The 16,298-nt window shown below is 53.2% G+C and overlaps 2 protein-coding genes across 3 annotated transcripts; both read left to right on the forward strand.

Moving 5' to 3' along the window:
- Positions 1 to 3,128: 3,128 nt before the first annotated feature.
- PPP2CB (protein phosphatase 2 catalytic subunit beta) lies at positions 3,129 to 11,631 on the forward strand. Its single transcript, XM_083861578.1, has 7 exons — positions 3,129 to 3,299; positions 7,682 to 7,891; positions 8,111 to 8,284; positions 8,507 to 8,596; positions 9,208 to 9,369; positions 10,186 to 10,304; positions 10,822 to 11,631. The coding sequence occupies exons 1-7, from the start codon at positions 3,198 to 3,200 to the stop codon at positions 10,892 to 10,894; spliced, it is 930 nt and encodes a 309-aa protein (XP_083717704.1). The 5' UTR covers positions 3,129 to 3,197; the 3' UTR covers positions 10,895 to 11,631.
- Positions 11,632 to 11,733: 102 nt separating this feature from the next.
- On the forward strand, positions 11,734 to 16,298 carry GSR (glutathione-disulfide reductase). 2 transcript variants are annotated; one of them, XM_083861577.1, is made up of 13 exons: positions 11,734 to 11,877; positions 12,640 to 12,666; positions 12,922 to 13,010; positions 13,478 to 13,547; positions 13,711 to 13,858; positions 13,962 to 14,016; positions 14,094 to 14,193; positions 14,530 to 14,616; positions 14,813 to 14,974; positions 15,195 to 15,306; positions 15,389 to 15,520; positions 15,705 to 15,838; positions 15,989 to 16,298. In XM_083861577.1, exons 1-13 carry the CDS (start codon positions 11,749 to 11,751, stop codon positions 16,136 to 16,138), a joined length of 1,395 nt encoding a protein of 464 aa, XP_083717703.1. In that variant the 5' UTR covers positions 11,734 to 11,748; the 3' UTR covers positions 16,139 to 16,298. The 2 variants fall into 2 exon arrangements, with proteins under 2 accessions (XP_083717703.1, XP_083717702.1); XM_083861576.1 differs by lacking the exon at positions 11,734 to 11,877 and having other exon boundaries at positions 11,985 to 12,666.

The raw sequence follows: 16,298 nt of genomic DNA on the forward strand, positions 1-16,298 counted from the left end.
TTCCCAGGGAGGCGAGAAGGAAATTTTTCTGGGAGGGGAAATCATTTCAGGCTGTAAATGTTTTTCCCTCCTTTATCTCCCATTCATCTCCCCAGGGCTTTTCAATTCGATGCCCTTTTTCCCCCCCAGCCTTCCATCATCGGAACCTTCTGGCAGAGGAATGAACGGCTGTGCCTCAGCCCGCTTGATTTGAGAGATCCAATTGTCTCTGACACATTTTTTCGGGGTGAGGCATTTCCGACGGCCGCGTTTTGCATTTGGGCAAGGAGGGATTTACGGCCGGGAGCTCCGGGCAGCAGCGTCGGCATCCAACGCCGGTTCTTCCTGCACATTGCATTAGCCAGACGTTGGCATCCGTCAGCGGAGACGGCGCGGCGGAAGGCAGTGCCCTCACAGGGCCGGGAAACCGATTTGCACATGCGTTTCCAGGGCAGTAATCAAATCAGCCAGCAGGTTCAATAAAAGGAATAAGCAAATACCCCACATTCGCCTGCGTTTGCAAACAAAACCTGTTGCAAGGCTTGCAGGTTTTGAGGTTCCTCCCCCTCCCCAAAAAAAGCTGTTTGGGGATTAAATTTATTCCAGGCTGCTGCTGCAGGACATTTTTTATTCCCTAAAAGATGCAGCTGTATCTGAGGGGAGCATTTCAGGAGGATCCTTGTGAGGGTTTGGTCACTCTCTTTCAGAATCCATCCCTGTGCGTATGTTACAGCAACAGAGTTCATTTTCAGAGATTCATCCCCCTTTTCCTGGCAGCATTCCCCCTCTCTTTGCCTCTTTCCTCCCCTCTGACCTTTTTTGCTCAGTTTATCAGGGTTTTGCAATGTTTCCTGCTGCTCCTCACAGTGCTGCCCATGGCAATAGAAGCCAGCATGGGAACGAGGGCGATGAATCCTGTGGGGAAATGCTGGGAGAAAGAATCCAGGCTTCATGGAGGGTGCTGGCAGGTACACCTGCCTCCCATCCCCTGCAAAAATGCCGTGTCTGCACCCCAAAATGTGTTTTGGGGATCCCTATCCTCATGCCCTGGGGCAGTCCGGTGCTCCCCTGCACCCTCACAGGGGGATCAGGTGTCCTTGGAGCAGCTCCTGCTGGGCTTGTGCACCCTCAGCTGCTGGCAGAAGGAAGAATTTACTGATTTATTTTATTTATTCACTGTGGGGTTGTTTTTTTCCCCTCTCTAAAACACAGGAATCCAGTACTCTTTGGGAAGCAGTGGATAACATTCCATAGGCAGTGGTGGCCACAGATAATTTTTTCTGCCTCTGTTTGTCCTGTGTTTTGTGTCACACCCCAAAAAAGCCAAGTTTCTGTGGAAAAATCACAAAATAAGAAAGCAAGGTACCACATGGGGGGGTTTTAATGTTACACAGACAACACTAATGTATTTTTTAATACAGTAGCCTTTTATGCCCCTTCGCCAGCATTGCCTTTTTAGAAGGCTCTAGCACAGAAATGATGAGATTTTAGAGAAAGTGGTGGAAAATCCTGCCTTCATTAATTCCCTCTCAGTGAGGCTTGTCAGTTTTCCCTGCCAGGGAGCCTGATGAATGTCCCCCACTGCTGCCGGGAGATTCCGCAGGCTCTGTGCCTGCCACTCCTCTGCAGGAAAATCCACGACTCATCCCAAGAGCTCCCTCTTTCCAATAAATCATGTCCTGTTTCTCTGAGGATGCTCCTGGCTCCGGCTGCTTTTTTTGGGTCGTTTTGGACAAGCCAGGGATGATTTTTATGGGATGTGCTGCTCTCCCGTGTGCTCCTGAAGGCACGGGGTGCCTGCTGTCCTTGGGAAGCTCCGAGGTGGGAAGATTTATTGTCCACTGCCACGAGGAAGGGTTTGCCTTACCCCACAGCTGTTCTCTGCTGCTGTGTCACAAACATGGGCAATATGGTTAAAAATTATCATCTGGCAAACAAATCAGCAAATAAAACATCCAGAGGAGTGTGAACAGCTCCTGGCAGCTCTCTTTCCTGGGAAGTGGAATGGTGAGTGATTGTCATCTAGAACAGCAGCTACAAAGTTGTATTTTATATGAATTGCTCTCTTTTACTTTGCTAGCTGTATTTTTAGTTAGAAAATTCACTTCAGGGATGGGATGTTTTGAATCCTTTATTTTTTTCCCCTCGCCTCAGGGTGAAGTCCACAAATCCGTGTGTTTTACCCAGAGGAGATTAAGAGAACTGTGCCCAGTATCAGTGTTCCTGGCAGGACACCCTGAGCAGCACCTCAGCAAACCTCAGCCTTCCCATCTGACATGAAAGAACACCCCACACGGACTTGATCTATCTTATCCTGCTGAAAATCCCAGGAAAGTTTCCTGTCAAGGCTCTCCTAAAATCCCAGTCCTTACTGCCTGGGCTGGGCAGTGTCATAGCCTCAGTTATCACATCAGTATCATTATATTTCTGCTCCATTTGGGTATAGAGGAGACGGTAGAACAAGTCTGAAGGAGATAAATAAGGAGCAGTGGGTAGAAATTTGTGCAGGTCCACCACAGTTTAATGCTGAGGGAAAGACGAATAGAGTGCCAGATTGTAAGCAAATGTATTAATTTTTACTGCTTATATTCACTAATCATGTGTCATATTTGGTACATCACCGTACACGTGCCCCAGCTTTGATATTGCTCCACAGTATTTCACGGGAGTATGATGAAACGAATTAATAACGCGCATTTACTGAAAGGCAGACAGGGATTGTCACATTCCCGGGCCCTGCTGTCAAATCGTGCGACTCGACACCCACAGCGGGTGCAAAACCTTGTGAATTTATCCTTTTTCCTTAGAGGGAAGGGAGCATTTGGTCCATTTTCCCCGGGAGAGAAGAGCGCAGGTTGTGCCGGGCGCTCCGACCCGGGGCTGACACAGCCGGGCTCAGCCGCCATCGCCTCACGGACCGCGAGGGGGCGTGGTCTTTAGGTAAGGGGGCGGGGGCCTGGGGAAAGGGGCGGGGGCCTCCGGGGCGTGGCCTGAGGGAGGGGGCGTGGCTGTGAGGCGCCCTCGGCGCGCCGGAAGCGTCGGCGCGCGCCGCTCGCGTTTGTGGGCGTGGCCGGAAGTGCGCAGCAGCCGCGGCAGGTGGGGGGCGCCGCCATTACGCGGAGCGGAACAGACCCGAGCGGGCCGCGCGTCCCCGGCCGCCGCCGCCGGCACCCACAGGCGGGCCCGGGCCTCGGGGGGCCCGCCCGGCCCCCCCCGCCATGGAGGAGAAGGGCTTCGCCAAGGAGCTGGACCAGTGGATCGAGCAGCTGAACGAGTGTCGGCAGCTGAGCGAGAGCCAGGTCCGCAGCCTCTGCGAGAAGGTGAGTGCGGGGCCCGGACGTTGGGAGGGCGGGATGGTGCCTGTGGCACATCCGGCGTCGGGAGACTGGGATGTGGCCGGGGGGATGTCGGGCATTGGGCGGCGGGGTGGTGCCTCTGGAATCCCGGGCGTGGTGCCTGTGGGATATCGGGCTTTGGGAGGCAGGGATGCGCCTGGTGGGAAATCGGGCAATGGAAGAGCGGGTGGTTCCTGTGCGATATTCGGCACTGGGAGAGCGGCCGGTGCCTGTGGGCTTTGGGAGAGCAGGATGGTGCCTGTGGGATATCCGGCGTTGGATGACTGGCGCGGTTTCTGTGGGATTGGACATGGGGTGACCAGGTTGCCGCTATCGGAGTGTCCAGCCCTGGGAGGCCGGGGCGGTGTCTGGGGGGTGTCCGGCGTCCTGGTGTCCTGCACAACGTGCTGGAAAATCCACCCCAGGTTAGCGGGGAAACCCTCCGCCTCCCGAGGGGGGATCGCGGGAAGCAGAGGGGGCAGAGGTGAGACCCAGACGGGCTCACAGGCCGATGGGGGGACCGAAATAGAACGAGAAATGGTCGGATAAAGGACACTGTCGGCTATTTCGGACCGTGGTTTGGGCAGGCCTTGGCAAATGCCTGGTGGGATTTGTTTAGCAGAGTCTGGCAAGAGCCTTTTTTTCCCATCAGGAGGAAGGTCCTTAGGGTTGTGCTGGGTCCAATAGCTCTTTGTGGTGGACATTCCCTCCACACTGCAGTCCCTGACCAAGGGAGGATTTCCCTTGGCATATTGTTCCGGCAGTGATCCTGGTGTCTCCCTAACCCCCACACAGCTTCTGTAGTCTTCTCCCTTTTCATTTTTTAATCCTGTGCTGGGGCTGTCCCTTTGTTTTGTGACTCTTTCTCCGGAGCTCCATCAGTTTTGTTTGGGAAGCTGGGGTTGTGGCTGCTGTGTTTTGGGGAGCTGGATGATGCCAGCAGATTGTGGCTGAACACACAGGGAACAGGGAGAAGCTGGATAGGAAAGCTCAGCTGGAGGTGGGGATGGTGTTTGTCCTTCAGGAGGCAGGTGACAGGTGGGTGTGTCATCTGTCACAGCACCTCCTTCTTCCAGGCTGCTGGAAACTGATGGGGACAACTGAGGCATGAAGGAAACACTGTGTCCTGCACTGACTTGGCTTGTTTAAGTTTTGGGGAGTGGTTCTGTCACCCTGGAGAGGAGCTTACAAAAAATCTCTGGGTGTACAGCCCTGCCACAAAGCTGGTTTAGTTGGTTTCCTTGAAATTGTACTTGTAGAAATCCTTTTCTCCACAAAAGGAGATTCTGAAAACTTCTCAGCACTCCTGGTTTTGGGGCTGATTGCAAAGAGGGCCAGCACAGTAGTACCTTTTGCCTCAGGTTTCAGTTTGTGGAGGAACTCAGTACTAAAACAAAAAATCAAAATGAAGTGGGGAAAAAAAAAAAACAAACAAAAAAAAAAAAAAAAAAACCCAGCAAATTCCCAGAGTCACCTGTGTGGGTCATTGTTGGTTTTAAGTACTGGCACAGTGGACAGTGATGAGGGAGGGATTTGACACAGTGAGAGCTGCCTTGTGATTCTGCACTATTAAAAGTTGTGGAAGTGCCATTCTGTCCTCACCTGCCCAGTGACACCATCCTCAGGCAGCTGCTCAGCCCCGTGTGGCTCTTGCAGGTGCTGGAGATGCTGCTTCTCAACGTGGTAACGTTGTTCCCATTGTGTTGGTGTGTAAAATAAAAATTAGCTCAAATCCTGAAGAAATTCAGAGGCTGATAGGAGGATTAATTCTGATCACTGCATGTTTGGGGTACAGGAGAGGGGGCTGAGAGCTGTCCTGCCCAATCCAGGCAAAAGGGTTTTTCACAAAGGTGATGAGATGGGCCATAGAAGGCAAAGGAAGAGGCTGTCTCCTAAATTAAACAAGCATCACCATCTCCTTGTAGCTTCTCCTTCCTCTCCCTGTTCTCTGGAGGTGTAAGAGGGGACACAGTCCCATTGCATGACATTCCCAGTGTTGTGTTGTGGCGGGGAACGTTTTATTTCTCTGTTGGTGATGCTCATCTGGGGGAAGGGGGGGGGGGGCTGGTTCAGGTATCTCTGGAACTCCTGGGCCCCTCAGTAGAGGCTGCTGCTTTATTCCTGAAGGGTGAGACAGCTCCATCCCTGCCATCACTCTGGCCTCCATCTCACTGGGCTGGTTCTCGTTCCAGCCTGGCTCCCTGACGTTTAATATCCTCAGCCCACCTGTTGGTATTTGGTCTGTGGGGATTGGTGGGACGAAGGTTCAGGTGACTTTTGATCCCAAACTCCGTGCCTGGCTTCAGATCCCCAGGGAACGAGCCTCTCTGGGTCAGACCGAGGAGAGGGAATGAATCTTCCAGAAGGAGTGGAGTTTCTCCAAAGCTCTTCAGGAGCACGCAAGGAGCTGGGGTGATGGACAAGCTCACAGCCAGCAGACAGGCTGCTGCTCTTCAAAGGCTCTTGGAGCACAGACGTGGCCACCGTTGGTTTGGTTTGTTTGATACAAGGGAGGTTTATTTAATAAAAACACCTAAAAGCTGCTGCTTTTTATCCTGACCTGGATATGGTTTTCATCCAGCACAAGTGGGACAAATGCACAGGAAGCTGATTCCATTAGTCACCGTTTTCAGCAACAAAGGTAGCTAAATTTTGACTTTTAAGTCATAGTTATTTATTAGTCTCCTGGATTAAGTAAGTGCTGATGATGCCAGGCAGGCTGCTTGCATCAGAGGTTTTTATTTTTGCTTTGTAATAGTGCTTTTTATTTTAAGTCATTTGATTTCAGTGTTCACACTGCAGGCAGATGCACTGGTTAGTCACTGCTTTTCTGGGGTGTTCTTATTGATGGTGAAGGATTTGGAAGTCTCATTCTGCATTAGAAAATCATCATGTGAGGGCAGACAGGGACTCCTGAGCCTGATCTCAACCAGCTCTGCAGAGTTAAAATGACAGACTGGATCTGTCCACGTGCACAGATGAGTGTCCACAGGGTGAGCTAAAATGGACTGCAGGGGAACAGCTGGTTGGCAGCACAAGGAGCTGCTCCTCGTCACCTGCCAGCTCCTTCTTCCTCATCAGGGGAAACTTCTGGATTCTCCTGGCACCACCATTTCAGTTCGTGGGCTGGCCCCCCTTCTAGGGTAGATTTAAAGGGAGCCTATTTGCCCTGTTGCTGTGGCAAAGGAGCCCTGCTGAGCTCCAGCTTGGAACAAACCCCTGCCTGTTGCTTTGTGCAACAGTCAGAACATACAGAGCAGCTGTTTTGTGGGTTTATATTTGTCTCTCCCAGAGGGTGGAAGCTCTCAGAAGGTGCTATAAATGCTTTTAAAGATGTGTGAGCAGAATTTTAGTGCTACTACTGCACTCAAATACAACACGTTCAGCAGTTCCCAGCCATGCTAGGAGTGCAAGGCAGAGCCCATGTCATCAGGTCCATGGACAGGATGTGACTTCAGGGATCCCTCAGGTTAGGTTACGTGCAGAGACCATGCTGGATGCAGTCCAGACTGCCCAAACTGCTTGGGGTTTAGCTGCTCCTTCCAAATACATGTCTTTCCTAAAGGAGGCAAGGCAGCAAACATTGGAATGGGAAGGCAGGCATCCTCAGGAAGGCCACAGAGGGTATCCTTGGGAAGCCCTTCTGGCAGCACAGGATGAGCCTTAGCTCATCCTGAGCTAAGGGATATGGCAGGAAATACCCAGATCATCACCTGGTGGTGACTGCTCAGTGTTGGTGATCTTCCAGCCCTTTTGTTCCGATCAGATGGAGCCTCCTGTGGGTGTTCCCTGTGCCTCAGATGTGCCTGGAGCACTGATCAGCATCAGTCAGTGAGCTGGAGGTAGCACAACAAACCCGGTGTTTGATAAGGATAGTAAGGTGGTGCAGATAGGCTGCATTGCACAGTTGTAATTAGCAGAGGAACTGCTGGGTGTGGAAGAAGAGATGACTAAATCCAGGGATGCCTTCCCTCCATCTGTGGTCGTTTTGTTGCCAGCTGGGTACAGCCAGGGAAGCTGGTTGTGCCTCCGTATGTTCCCATTGCCTCTGTCTTTGCTTTCCAGTTGTATGGGACTTGCCTGTGGAAGCTGCTAAACTATTGTGCTTGGAAGAGGATTGGAATTCGAGCAGGCGAAATGTGCCCTGGGCAAGGGAATCTGGCCTCACTGTAGTAAGCCTGTAAATCCATGTGCTGGAATTTGGGAAACACCCCTTGTCCGTGCTGACCACCAAACTGTTTTTCCAGTGGTCAGCTTGAGCAGTGAGGATGAAACTGGGGTTTCCAGTGGGGAATGCAACAGAATAACATCACCTGCTTCTGGAGAAGCTTCTGACCTTTTTGTCCTAAATGTGCTTTCCTCCTCAGGCTAAGGAAATCCTGACAAAAGAATCAAATGTGCAGGAGGTACGCTGCCCCGTCACCGTCTGCGGGGATGTCCACGGGCAGTTCCACGACCTTATGGAGCTCTTCAGGATTGGTGGGAAGTCTCCAGACACAAACTACCTGTTCATGGGAGACTATGTGGACAGAGGCTATTACTCGGTGGAGACGGTGACTCTCCTGGTGGCGTTGAAGGTACGGCTTGGGAGATTGGGGGCAAAACCTGGGAGCTGAGAACAGTTTTCTCTGGAACAGTTTTCTCCTCCCGGTGACGCCGCCGTTGGCTGGAGCCAAGGGTGTAAATGGATCCGTGTCAGTGGGCATGTGCTGGGAGCAGAGCGCCTGGCTGCTGCCTGTGGTATTCCATGGCTGTTTGTTTCCGTGCCCGTGCTGAGGGAGCGTTCTCTCCCCCAGGTGCGGTACCCGGAGCGCATCACCATCCTGAGGGGCAACCACGAGAGCCGGCAGATCACACAGGTGTACGGCTTCTACGACGAGTGCCTGCGCAAGTACGGCAACGCCAACGTCTGGAAGTACTTCACAGACCTGTTTGATTACCTTCCACTCACAGCCCTAGTAGACGGCCAGGTGAGTCTGCCATGAGGAAAACCCTCCCTTCCATAGATTTCTGCAGGCTGTGTTGCCTGACATCTACAGGAACAGTCCCAGACAAGCTCCTTTAACTTATGATCCAAAGCGAGGTGACTGGAGTTGTGATGAGTGTTATCAGCATTAAACTTAGCTGGTTTGGAGATAATTCTTCCCTTAACACCATGCTCTTAATGCATTGCTCTTTTTTTTCTTGGACAGATATTCTGCCTCCATGGTGGCCTCTCTCCATCCATAGATACACTGGATCATATCAGGGCTCTGGACCGCCTGCAGGAAGTTCCACACGAGGTAATAGGAAAGGAAATGCTTCAAAAACTTACATGTCTGCTGGTGGAAGATGCAAATGTTTTCTCACACTGCAGTCCATTTGAACACATGTGGATTATGGCGTTTCCAGGGGCTAGAGCAGATGAACATTTGGCCAAAACACACATAAGTCAGTGTGCTTTGATTACAGCAGCCTACGTAAGGAGAGCTGTGGGGGTTTCACAGTTGTTTTCCCCAGAATTGTGGGATTTTTGGCCTTTCAGTTTGACTCAGAGAGCAGGATTTGGCAGGGGAGAGTGTTTACTATCTTCAGCCTCATCACTTATGTGGTTGTGAGCTGACAACCACCATGTGAAGCCACACTGTGTCACCATCCTTCCTGCCCAGCCAGCCCAGCCTCCTATGGTGTTTCACCTTGTTAGAGCTTCCTGGGGCCTGCAATCTGGACTGAAAAACCACACTTGGAGCTCCGGGGGCAGCTGGAAGTGGTGTTGGGAGTGGCTGGGGCTCGCAGATGTGTGTTCAGTAAACTCCTCTCGTGCCTTGGTGTGCTGGCAGTCTCGCTACTGTAAATAAAACGTGTTGAGGCATCTTGGCAGTGATGTAACAAAGAACTTTGAACGTTTTCCCAGGGTCCGATGTGTGACCTGCTGTGGTCGGACCCAGATGACCGTGGCGGCTGGGGCATTTCTCCACGTGGTGCTGGATACACCTTTGGGCAGGACATTTCCGAAACCTTCAACCATGCCAACGGGCTCACGCTGGTCTCCCGTGCTCACCAGCTGGTCATGGAGGTAGGGCAGGCACTCTGCTAGCCAGGGACACAACAGCACAGGGGTCTCCTCTGGGACACCTTCCACTCAAGGGTTTGTTGACACCTGAATCTGAGGCAGGGCAGCACCAAAGAGAGGCTTTAGTCACGTGAAAACAACAACATAAAATTACATGCTTTGACCTGCAGCCTAAATAAGGGGATGTTCTGCCCTTTCCAAGCAAATATCCCCCTCCCAGTAAATTGCCAAAGGGGCCGTGCCACACCCTGTTTGTAGCAGGAATAATCTTCTTAGGTGCTGGCTTGCTCTTGCTTTGACTGCTGCTACATCCGACAGCCTGTCCCACAGTGCTCAGCAGTCAAGTGTGACAGGGATTATGCCATTTCTAGCTGTCGACAGGCTATTCTTGGATGTCTTGCTGGAAAAACGCCAGGTGGGTCAATGGAGCAGATGCATTTTTAAAATCTAGTGCAGGTAGATCCCTTCAGCAGAGCTGTGTGTCAGAAGTCAGTGGCATCCAGCAGGCAAATTGTCACTTGTGGTGGATGAAAGCCGAAGGCATCCCTAAAACTCCCAAGGCTTTTTAGTAGTACGATCCATAATTTACAAGTGCAGAGTGGATGATCTCCTGTAGGCTGCTTGGTGCTGGTTTTGCCAGGTACCTGCTGCTGCTTCTTGTGGTAAAGCACGTGTTTTGAAATGAAACTAAGTCAGTTGGAAATACTTCCGGAAATCTCCAGTTTCAAAAGTGCCTCAGAGAGTTTCAGGCCTGAAGAGGAACTTTGGTTGGGCTGAGGTTTAACAGAGACCTTTCTTTTTTCTCTCTCTGCCTGGCAGGGTTATAACTGGTGCCACGACCGGAATGTGGTGACCATCTTCAGTGCCCCCAATTACTGCTACCGCTGTGGGAACCAGGCTGCTATCATGGAACTAGATGACACTTTAAAATATTCCTTGTGAGTATCCTGGCTCGCCTGGGCTCTGTGAAGAGTGGCTGATCATTCCCAAAGGGGTTCTTCCACGAAAAGCCAGCTCAGACCATTCTGGAATTAATGTGTGCTCTGCCTTAAAAGAAGTGATTGAATTAAGCTCCTAAAAGCTCCTCTTCCTGGCTGTCTGGAGGGTTGGAGCTTTTGCACTTCAATTTCTTTACTGCCTGAGCTTGATGGAGAGAGTGAAAACACATGGATTTGTGTATTTGTTTTCATCTTGGTAGCACTGAGCTTTGTAAGATGGGGGAGAGGGACTGAACTGTGCTTTCAGCTGCTTCCATGAGAAAGCAGTGACAGGCTGCTGGGTCACTCTGATGAGTTTTAACTCCCATGAATTCTTGTTTTGGGGCTTGGGATGTTTTATGTGGAAGCAGCTGGGGTGAGTAGAGCGCTAGCAGCAGGAGAACAAGCCTGCTATTTATGGTGGCACTGGAAAATGACTTGTGGAGGAGGGTAAGTGATCCCTTTTTCTTTCCTGCAGCCTCCAGTTTGACCCAGCACCTCGTCGTGGAGAGCCTCATGTTACTCGTCGTACCCCAGACTACTTCCTATAAACCTCTCCCAACCTTTGTAGAAGGAAGTACACCTGGCATTTTAAAAAAGCAACAATATTTACACGTTTCTGTAAGAAATCAGGGTTCGTCTCAACTCAAATCCCCATCATGGACCAAAATGTGCCATACAGAGGACGAAGAGCATTTAGCACAACTTGAGACTGAATTCCTTACGACACTCTCTCTCTCTCTCTCCCAAGCCCATCAGCCCGAAAGTCAGTTTGCCTGCTGTATTTGTAGTCATTGTTTTCCTTCTGGACTGTTCAGAGAGGAAAAGGTAACTCTTTAACAACACTTCATCTCCTCTGAGGCTTCTTCGTACATTTTTAGTTCTAGTGTTTAACTGGCATGAATTAGAGTTTGTTTTCCAGGGAAGTGCACACTAACTTCATCCCCCACCACTTTTTATTTTATTGGAAAGACCGCTCAACTTAACTGGAGAAAGGAAGTGATTCCTGCTTGGGAGTATGTTGTCATAACCCAGATGAAAGCGTTCAAGCGTTCCCTTTTTAGCTCTATTCCCATATTCCCATTCTGTGCTGATCCTGCCCCTTTTTTTTGTTTTGTTTTGTTTTGGTTTTTTTTGTTTTGTTGTTGTTGTTTTGGGGTATTTTGTTTAATTTTTTTCCTCTTTTGTTATTCCCCCCCTCCCCTTTCCCTCTGTATATTTGTCCTGGAAGTGCTTGCAATCCTCCTCGCTGTACCTGAACCAATAAACTCGCTGTTGTCAGCCCCAACTCGTCGTGTCGTGCAGGGCCGGGGGCGGTTCCGGGGGCGGTTCCGGGGGCGGTTCCAGGGGCGGTTCCAGGGGCAGTCCCGGGACGAGGCGGCGGGGCCAGACCGAGCCTGCAGCGATGGCGGCGGCCGCGTACGAGCTGCTGGTGCTGGGCGGCGGCTCCGGGGGCCTGGCAGGGGCCCGGCGGGCGGCCGAGCTCGGCGCCCGGGTCGCGCTGGTGGAGCCGCTGCGCCTCGGCGGCACCTGCGTGAGTCACTTGCGGCTGGACCCGCACCCAGGGCGGGGAGGGAGCGGGCGGGGGACGAGCGGCGCGGGGCCGGTGTCCCCGAGCTGTCCCCCACCACCCCGGGATGGTGGCGGAGCCCCCGGGGAGGGTCGCATTGCGGTAAGTCGGAGAGATACAATCGCCTTCCCGGGATCCGGGCGTTGTGCCTTGTCAGGCTGAAGCAGGACGGATCCCAATCCCCCATATCCTCTAGCTCCTTCCTGGCCGTTTCTAAGCGGTTTTCAGGGAAGTGACAGGATGCCGATGGATCCTGGATCTGTGTAGCACAACTTCAAGGCGGTAAAGCAGAATTCAAGAGCACGGTGAGCTGGTAAAAAGCCAAAAAACAAACTGATTCCTCAGATAAGCCAGGGACAGGCTCTAGTTTTATGCCCTAAGTGCATTCTGCTAGAAAAAATACCATATTCCCACAAGTACAGGCAAGGGATGGGAAACACCTTTCTCTAGTAAATAATTTTTAGAGTATCAATGGAAAAAAACCTGTGTTTGAAGGCTTCACCTTCCCTATTCTCTTTCAAGGAAGTGAAGGAAAACGGGCAAACCGCAAGACCTTTAATCTCCCGAGGCGGTTACACCCCTCTTTTACCAGGAACCCGTAATCCTGCCTTTGTTTTCCTGAGCAGAGAGCTGAGATGCGGCGCCAGCCTGATGTGGGATGCTCTTTGGAGCATTGCCTTTGGAAAACTGGGCCTTGACACTGAGACTTGCTCTTATTCCCCCCAGGTCAATGTTGGGTGCGTGCCAAAGAAGGTAAGGCTGTTCTGCCACGGGCTCCGGCAGCACGGGTTGTGTCTGGAGTGGTGCCTGCCAAATCCCAGGGAGGTGCTGGCAAAGGGTGTGGGGAGGAACCAGAGCCTCGGAGCGTGTTGAGCCATTGGGATGCCGTGGGCACTCCTGTGGCCCATGGGTGCTCCAGGCAAAGGGCAGGAATCAGGAAGCCTGGCAGGTGTTTTCCCAGAATCAAAGTAGTCTTCCTGAGCCAACCCAAAGTTTGTGTGTGGGCAGGTGATGTGGAACACGGCGGTGCACGCAGAGTTTATCCACGATCATGCTGACTATGGCTTTGAAACACCAGGTGTCAAGTTCAACTGGAGGTAAGAATGGAAAGGGCCAGTTGGAAACCAGCATCTCCCAGTGAATGTCCCATGGGGAGCAGCCCACTGTCCACTTCAGAGGGTCCCTGCCCATTTCCAGGCTCCCATGGGTTGTGCAGAGCTGGTTACAGGGCCAGCTTTGCTGCTGCATTTTGGAGAACAGGGTGCCAAGCTGGCTGTGGGAAGAGACTCTGGAAAAGTCAAATGCAGGGAAGGCAGGCACAGAAATCTTGCTTTGGTGGGGAAAGGGTCACAGGGAGCTGTTTATTCTGTGGCATGGCTGCCACGTGCCAGAAGGGTGGAGTTCACAGAATCATTAAAGTTGGAAAAGACCTCTGAGATCATGGAGTCTAACCTTTGACCGACCACCACCCGGTCAACTGGACCATGACACTGAGTGCCAGGTTCTTCCCAAACTCTGTGAGGTTCCTCTGCTGGCAGTGATGGCATTCCCTGCTCTGTTCCAGGACCATCAAGGAGAAGCGTGACGCGTACGTGCGGCGCCTCAATGACATCTATGAGAACAATGTTAGGAAGGTGAGCATGGGATGTGTTTATCCTGCAATCCGAGTGGCAAAAGTGGCGGATTTTTAGCCCCTTTTCCAGCCTTAATGGCCGTCCTCCAGCTGTGGAAGCCCTGGCTCCATTAGCTGTCTCTCATGCCTCATCCCGCTGTTAACCCCATAACTGTATCCCTAAGGCTCACATTGACATAATCCGCGGCTATGGGAAGTTCACCGCTGATCCCGAGCCAACCATCGAGGTGGATGGGAAGAAGTACACGGCTCCTCACATCCTCATTGCCACGGGGGGGCGTCCCGTCGTCCCTCCCGACAGTGAAATTCCTGGTGAGCCCGATGAAATCCCCCAGGCTACGGAGAGGTCTGCCAAAGCAAAGCAGGCTTTGGAAGGGGAAGGGGGACAGGGTGCAAAAGGGTCTCTGCTTTGCAGGTGCCAGTCTGGGGATGACCAGTGACGGCTTCTTTGAGCTGGAGGAGCTGCCCAGGTACGGTGGGGTTCGTCCCCCGCAGCCACCGGCGCCAGCTCCGGGCGCCTGCCCACGGCACCGTCGCTTCCCCGCAGGCGCAGCGTCATCGTCGGGGCCGGATACATCGCGGTGGAGATCGCGGGGATCCTCTCCACGCTGGGCTCCAAGTCGTCCCTGCTCATCCGCCACGACAAGGTACTGCCACCACCTGTCCCCCGCTGTCACAGCCCAGCCCAACAGGCCTTGCTGGTTGTCAGCTCCTGCTAAAACGCAGTCCCCACCCACGTGCCCAGAGTTCCTGCAGCCACATGTGTCACCAGTCCATTCCCTTGAGCTTTATTTCAAGTCACGACTTGAAAAGAGGAAGAAAAGAAAAGAAAATAGCGAAGAAACAAACAGAGAAGTTTCTTAACCGGAAGCAGCCCAAACCTCTTGGGTTCTGGGAGCAGGGAAATGCTGCTGGACAGGGTTCCAGGTGGTGCCTTTGCCTGCAGACCCTTATCTGACAGGGTTGGGGGCATCATTGCCTAGGTCCTGCGAACCTTTGACTCCCTGATCAGCTCAAACTGCACCCAGGAGCTGGAGAACACCGGGGTGGATGTCTGGAAGCACACACAGGTGGGAAAGCACAGAGCAGCCCTGCAGCTTGTCCCATCCCTCCTGCAAAGGCAGGGCTGGGGGAAAGCTGCCATTTTGGGTGCTGCTTGCTGAGCAATGGTTTTGGCCACATCCCTGCTTCTGCAGCAGGGCTGCCGTCACTTGTTACAAGACAAAAGCCACCTGCCCCTTCCCTTGCTGCTATTGTTCCCCTCAGGTCAAGGGGGTCACTAAGTCACCCGGTGGGCTGCTGGATGTGACAGTGAGCTCAGCGGTACCCGGCCACAAGCCGACGGAGGGGGTGATCCGGGACGTGGACTGCCTGCTGTGGGCTGTGGGGCGCCAGCCCAACTCCGACGGGCTGTGCCTGGACCAAGTGGTGAGATGGCAGCGTGTCCCTTCCGTGCTGGGGGGGGATGCCCACGGGTCTCTGGCTGTCCCACGGGGATTTGGGGTTCCCTTGGGTCTCCAGAGCCTGTCACAGGATGGTGTTCCCACAACTTGCCCCCCTCCTGGGAATGCCGTGGCCACCAGCAGTGGTGCCCCATGGGCTGTCCCATCCCTCCTGGAGCTTACGTGGCTGCTGTTTCCCATGGCAGGGCGTGCAGGTGGACCCCATGGGCCATGTAGTTGTGGATGAGTACCAGAACACCACCAGGAAAGGGATCTATGCCATTGGGGATATCTGTGGGAAAGCCCTCCTCACCCCAGGTACTGCAGCCGTGTCCCCTTCCCTGCACAGCCCCTCGGTGCCACACCCTGCCGTGGCTCAGGCTCCTGTCCCTCCCCGCAGTGGCCATTGCAGCCGGCAGGAGACTGGCCCACAGGCTCTTCGAGGGCAAGCAGGACTCCCGGCTGGACTACGAGAATATCCCCACGGTGGTTTTCAGCCACCCGCCCATTGGCACCGTGGGGCTCACTGAAGGTGGGCACAGACGGCGCCTGAGGGGGTGAAGGGGCTGTGGGCACTGGCTCAGAGCTTGCTGCTTTGATGCTCAAGATGTTATGATCTCCAGCAAGTGAGCCTTGACTAAAGGAGAGGAGGCTTTGGCTCCTCTAAATGCCCCATGTGCCTCCCTCTGATCCCTGTGCCATGGCTTCTGCTACAGAGGAGGCCGTGGCCATACATGGGAAGGACAACATAAAGATCTACAACACATCCTTCACTCCCCTGTACCATGCTGTCACCCAGAGGAAGGTGAAGTGTGTCATGAAGCTGGTGTGTGCTGGCAAGGAGGAGAAGGTCAGTGGAGGTTCCCTGGGGACCACGGCTGGCTGACCTCTTGTCCCCGTGTGGTCAGCTCTCGGGCTGGGTTCCAGCTCCCCCAGCACCGAGCCCTAGAGTTCACCCTGGATTCTCGGTTCCACCTGGCCTCTCACTTCTTCTCCAAAGGTGGTGGGATTGCACATGCAGGGGCTGGGCTGTGACGAGATGCTGCAGGGCTTTGCTGTGGCCATCAAAATGGGGGCCACCAAGGCCGACCTGGACAACACCGTTGCCATTCACCCCACGTCTGCCGAGGAGCTGGTGACACTGCGCTGAGGCTGCAGGCACGGACACCCCGGGGATGGCAGCTGCAGCTGGGAAAAATGTTATATACGTTGTCAAAAGTGCCTTACTGCTGGGTGGATGCATGGAGGGTGTGCCTGTAACGTTGGTCTGGCTTGCCCTGGAGTGGAAGTAAACGCACTGTTGCTGGCGA

The sequence above is a fragment of the Zosterops lateralis genome (genome assembly GCF_965231275.1).
Source record: "Zosterops lateralis genome assembly, chromosome: 5".
Lineage (NCBI taxonomy): Eukaryota > Metazoa > Chordata > Aves > Passeriformes > Zosteropidae > Zosterops > Zosterops lateralis.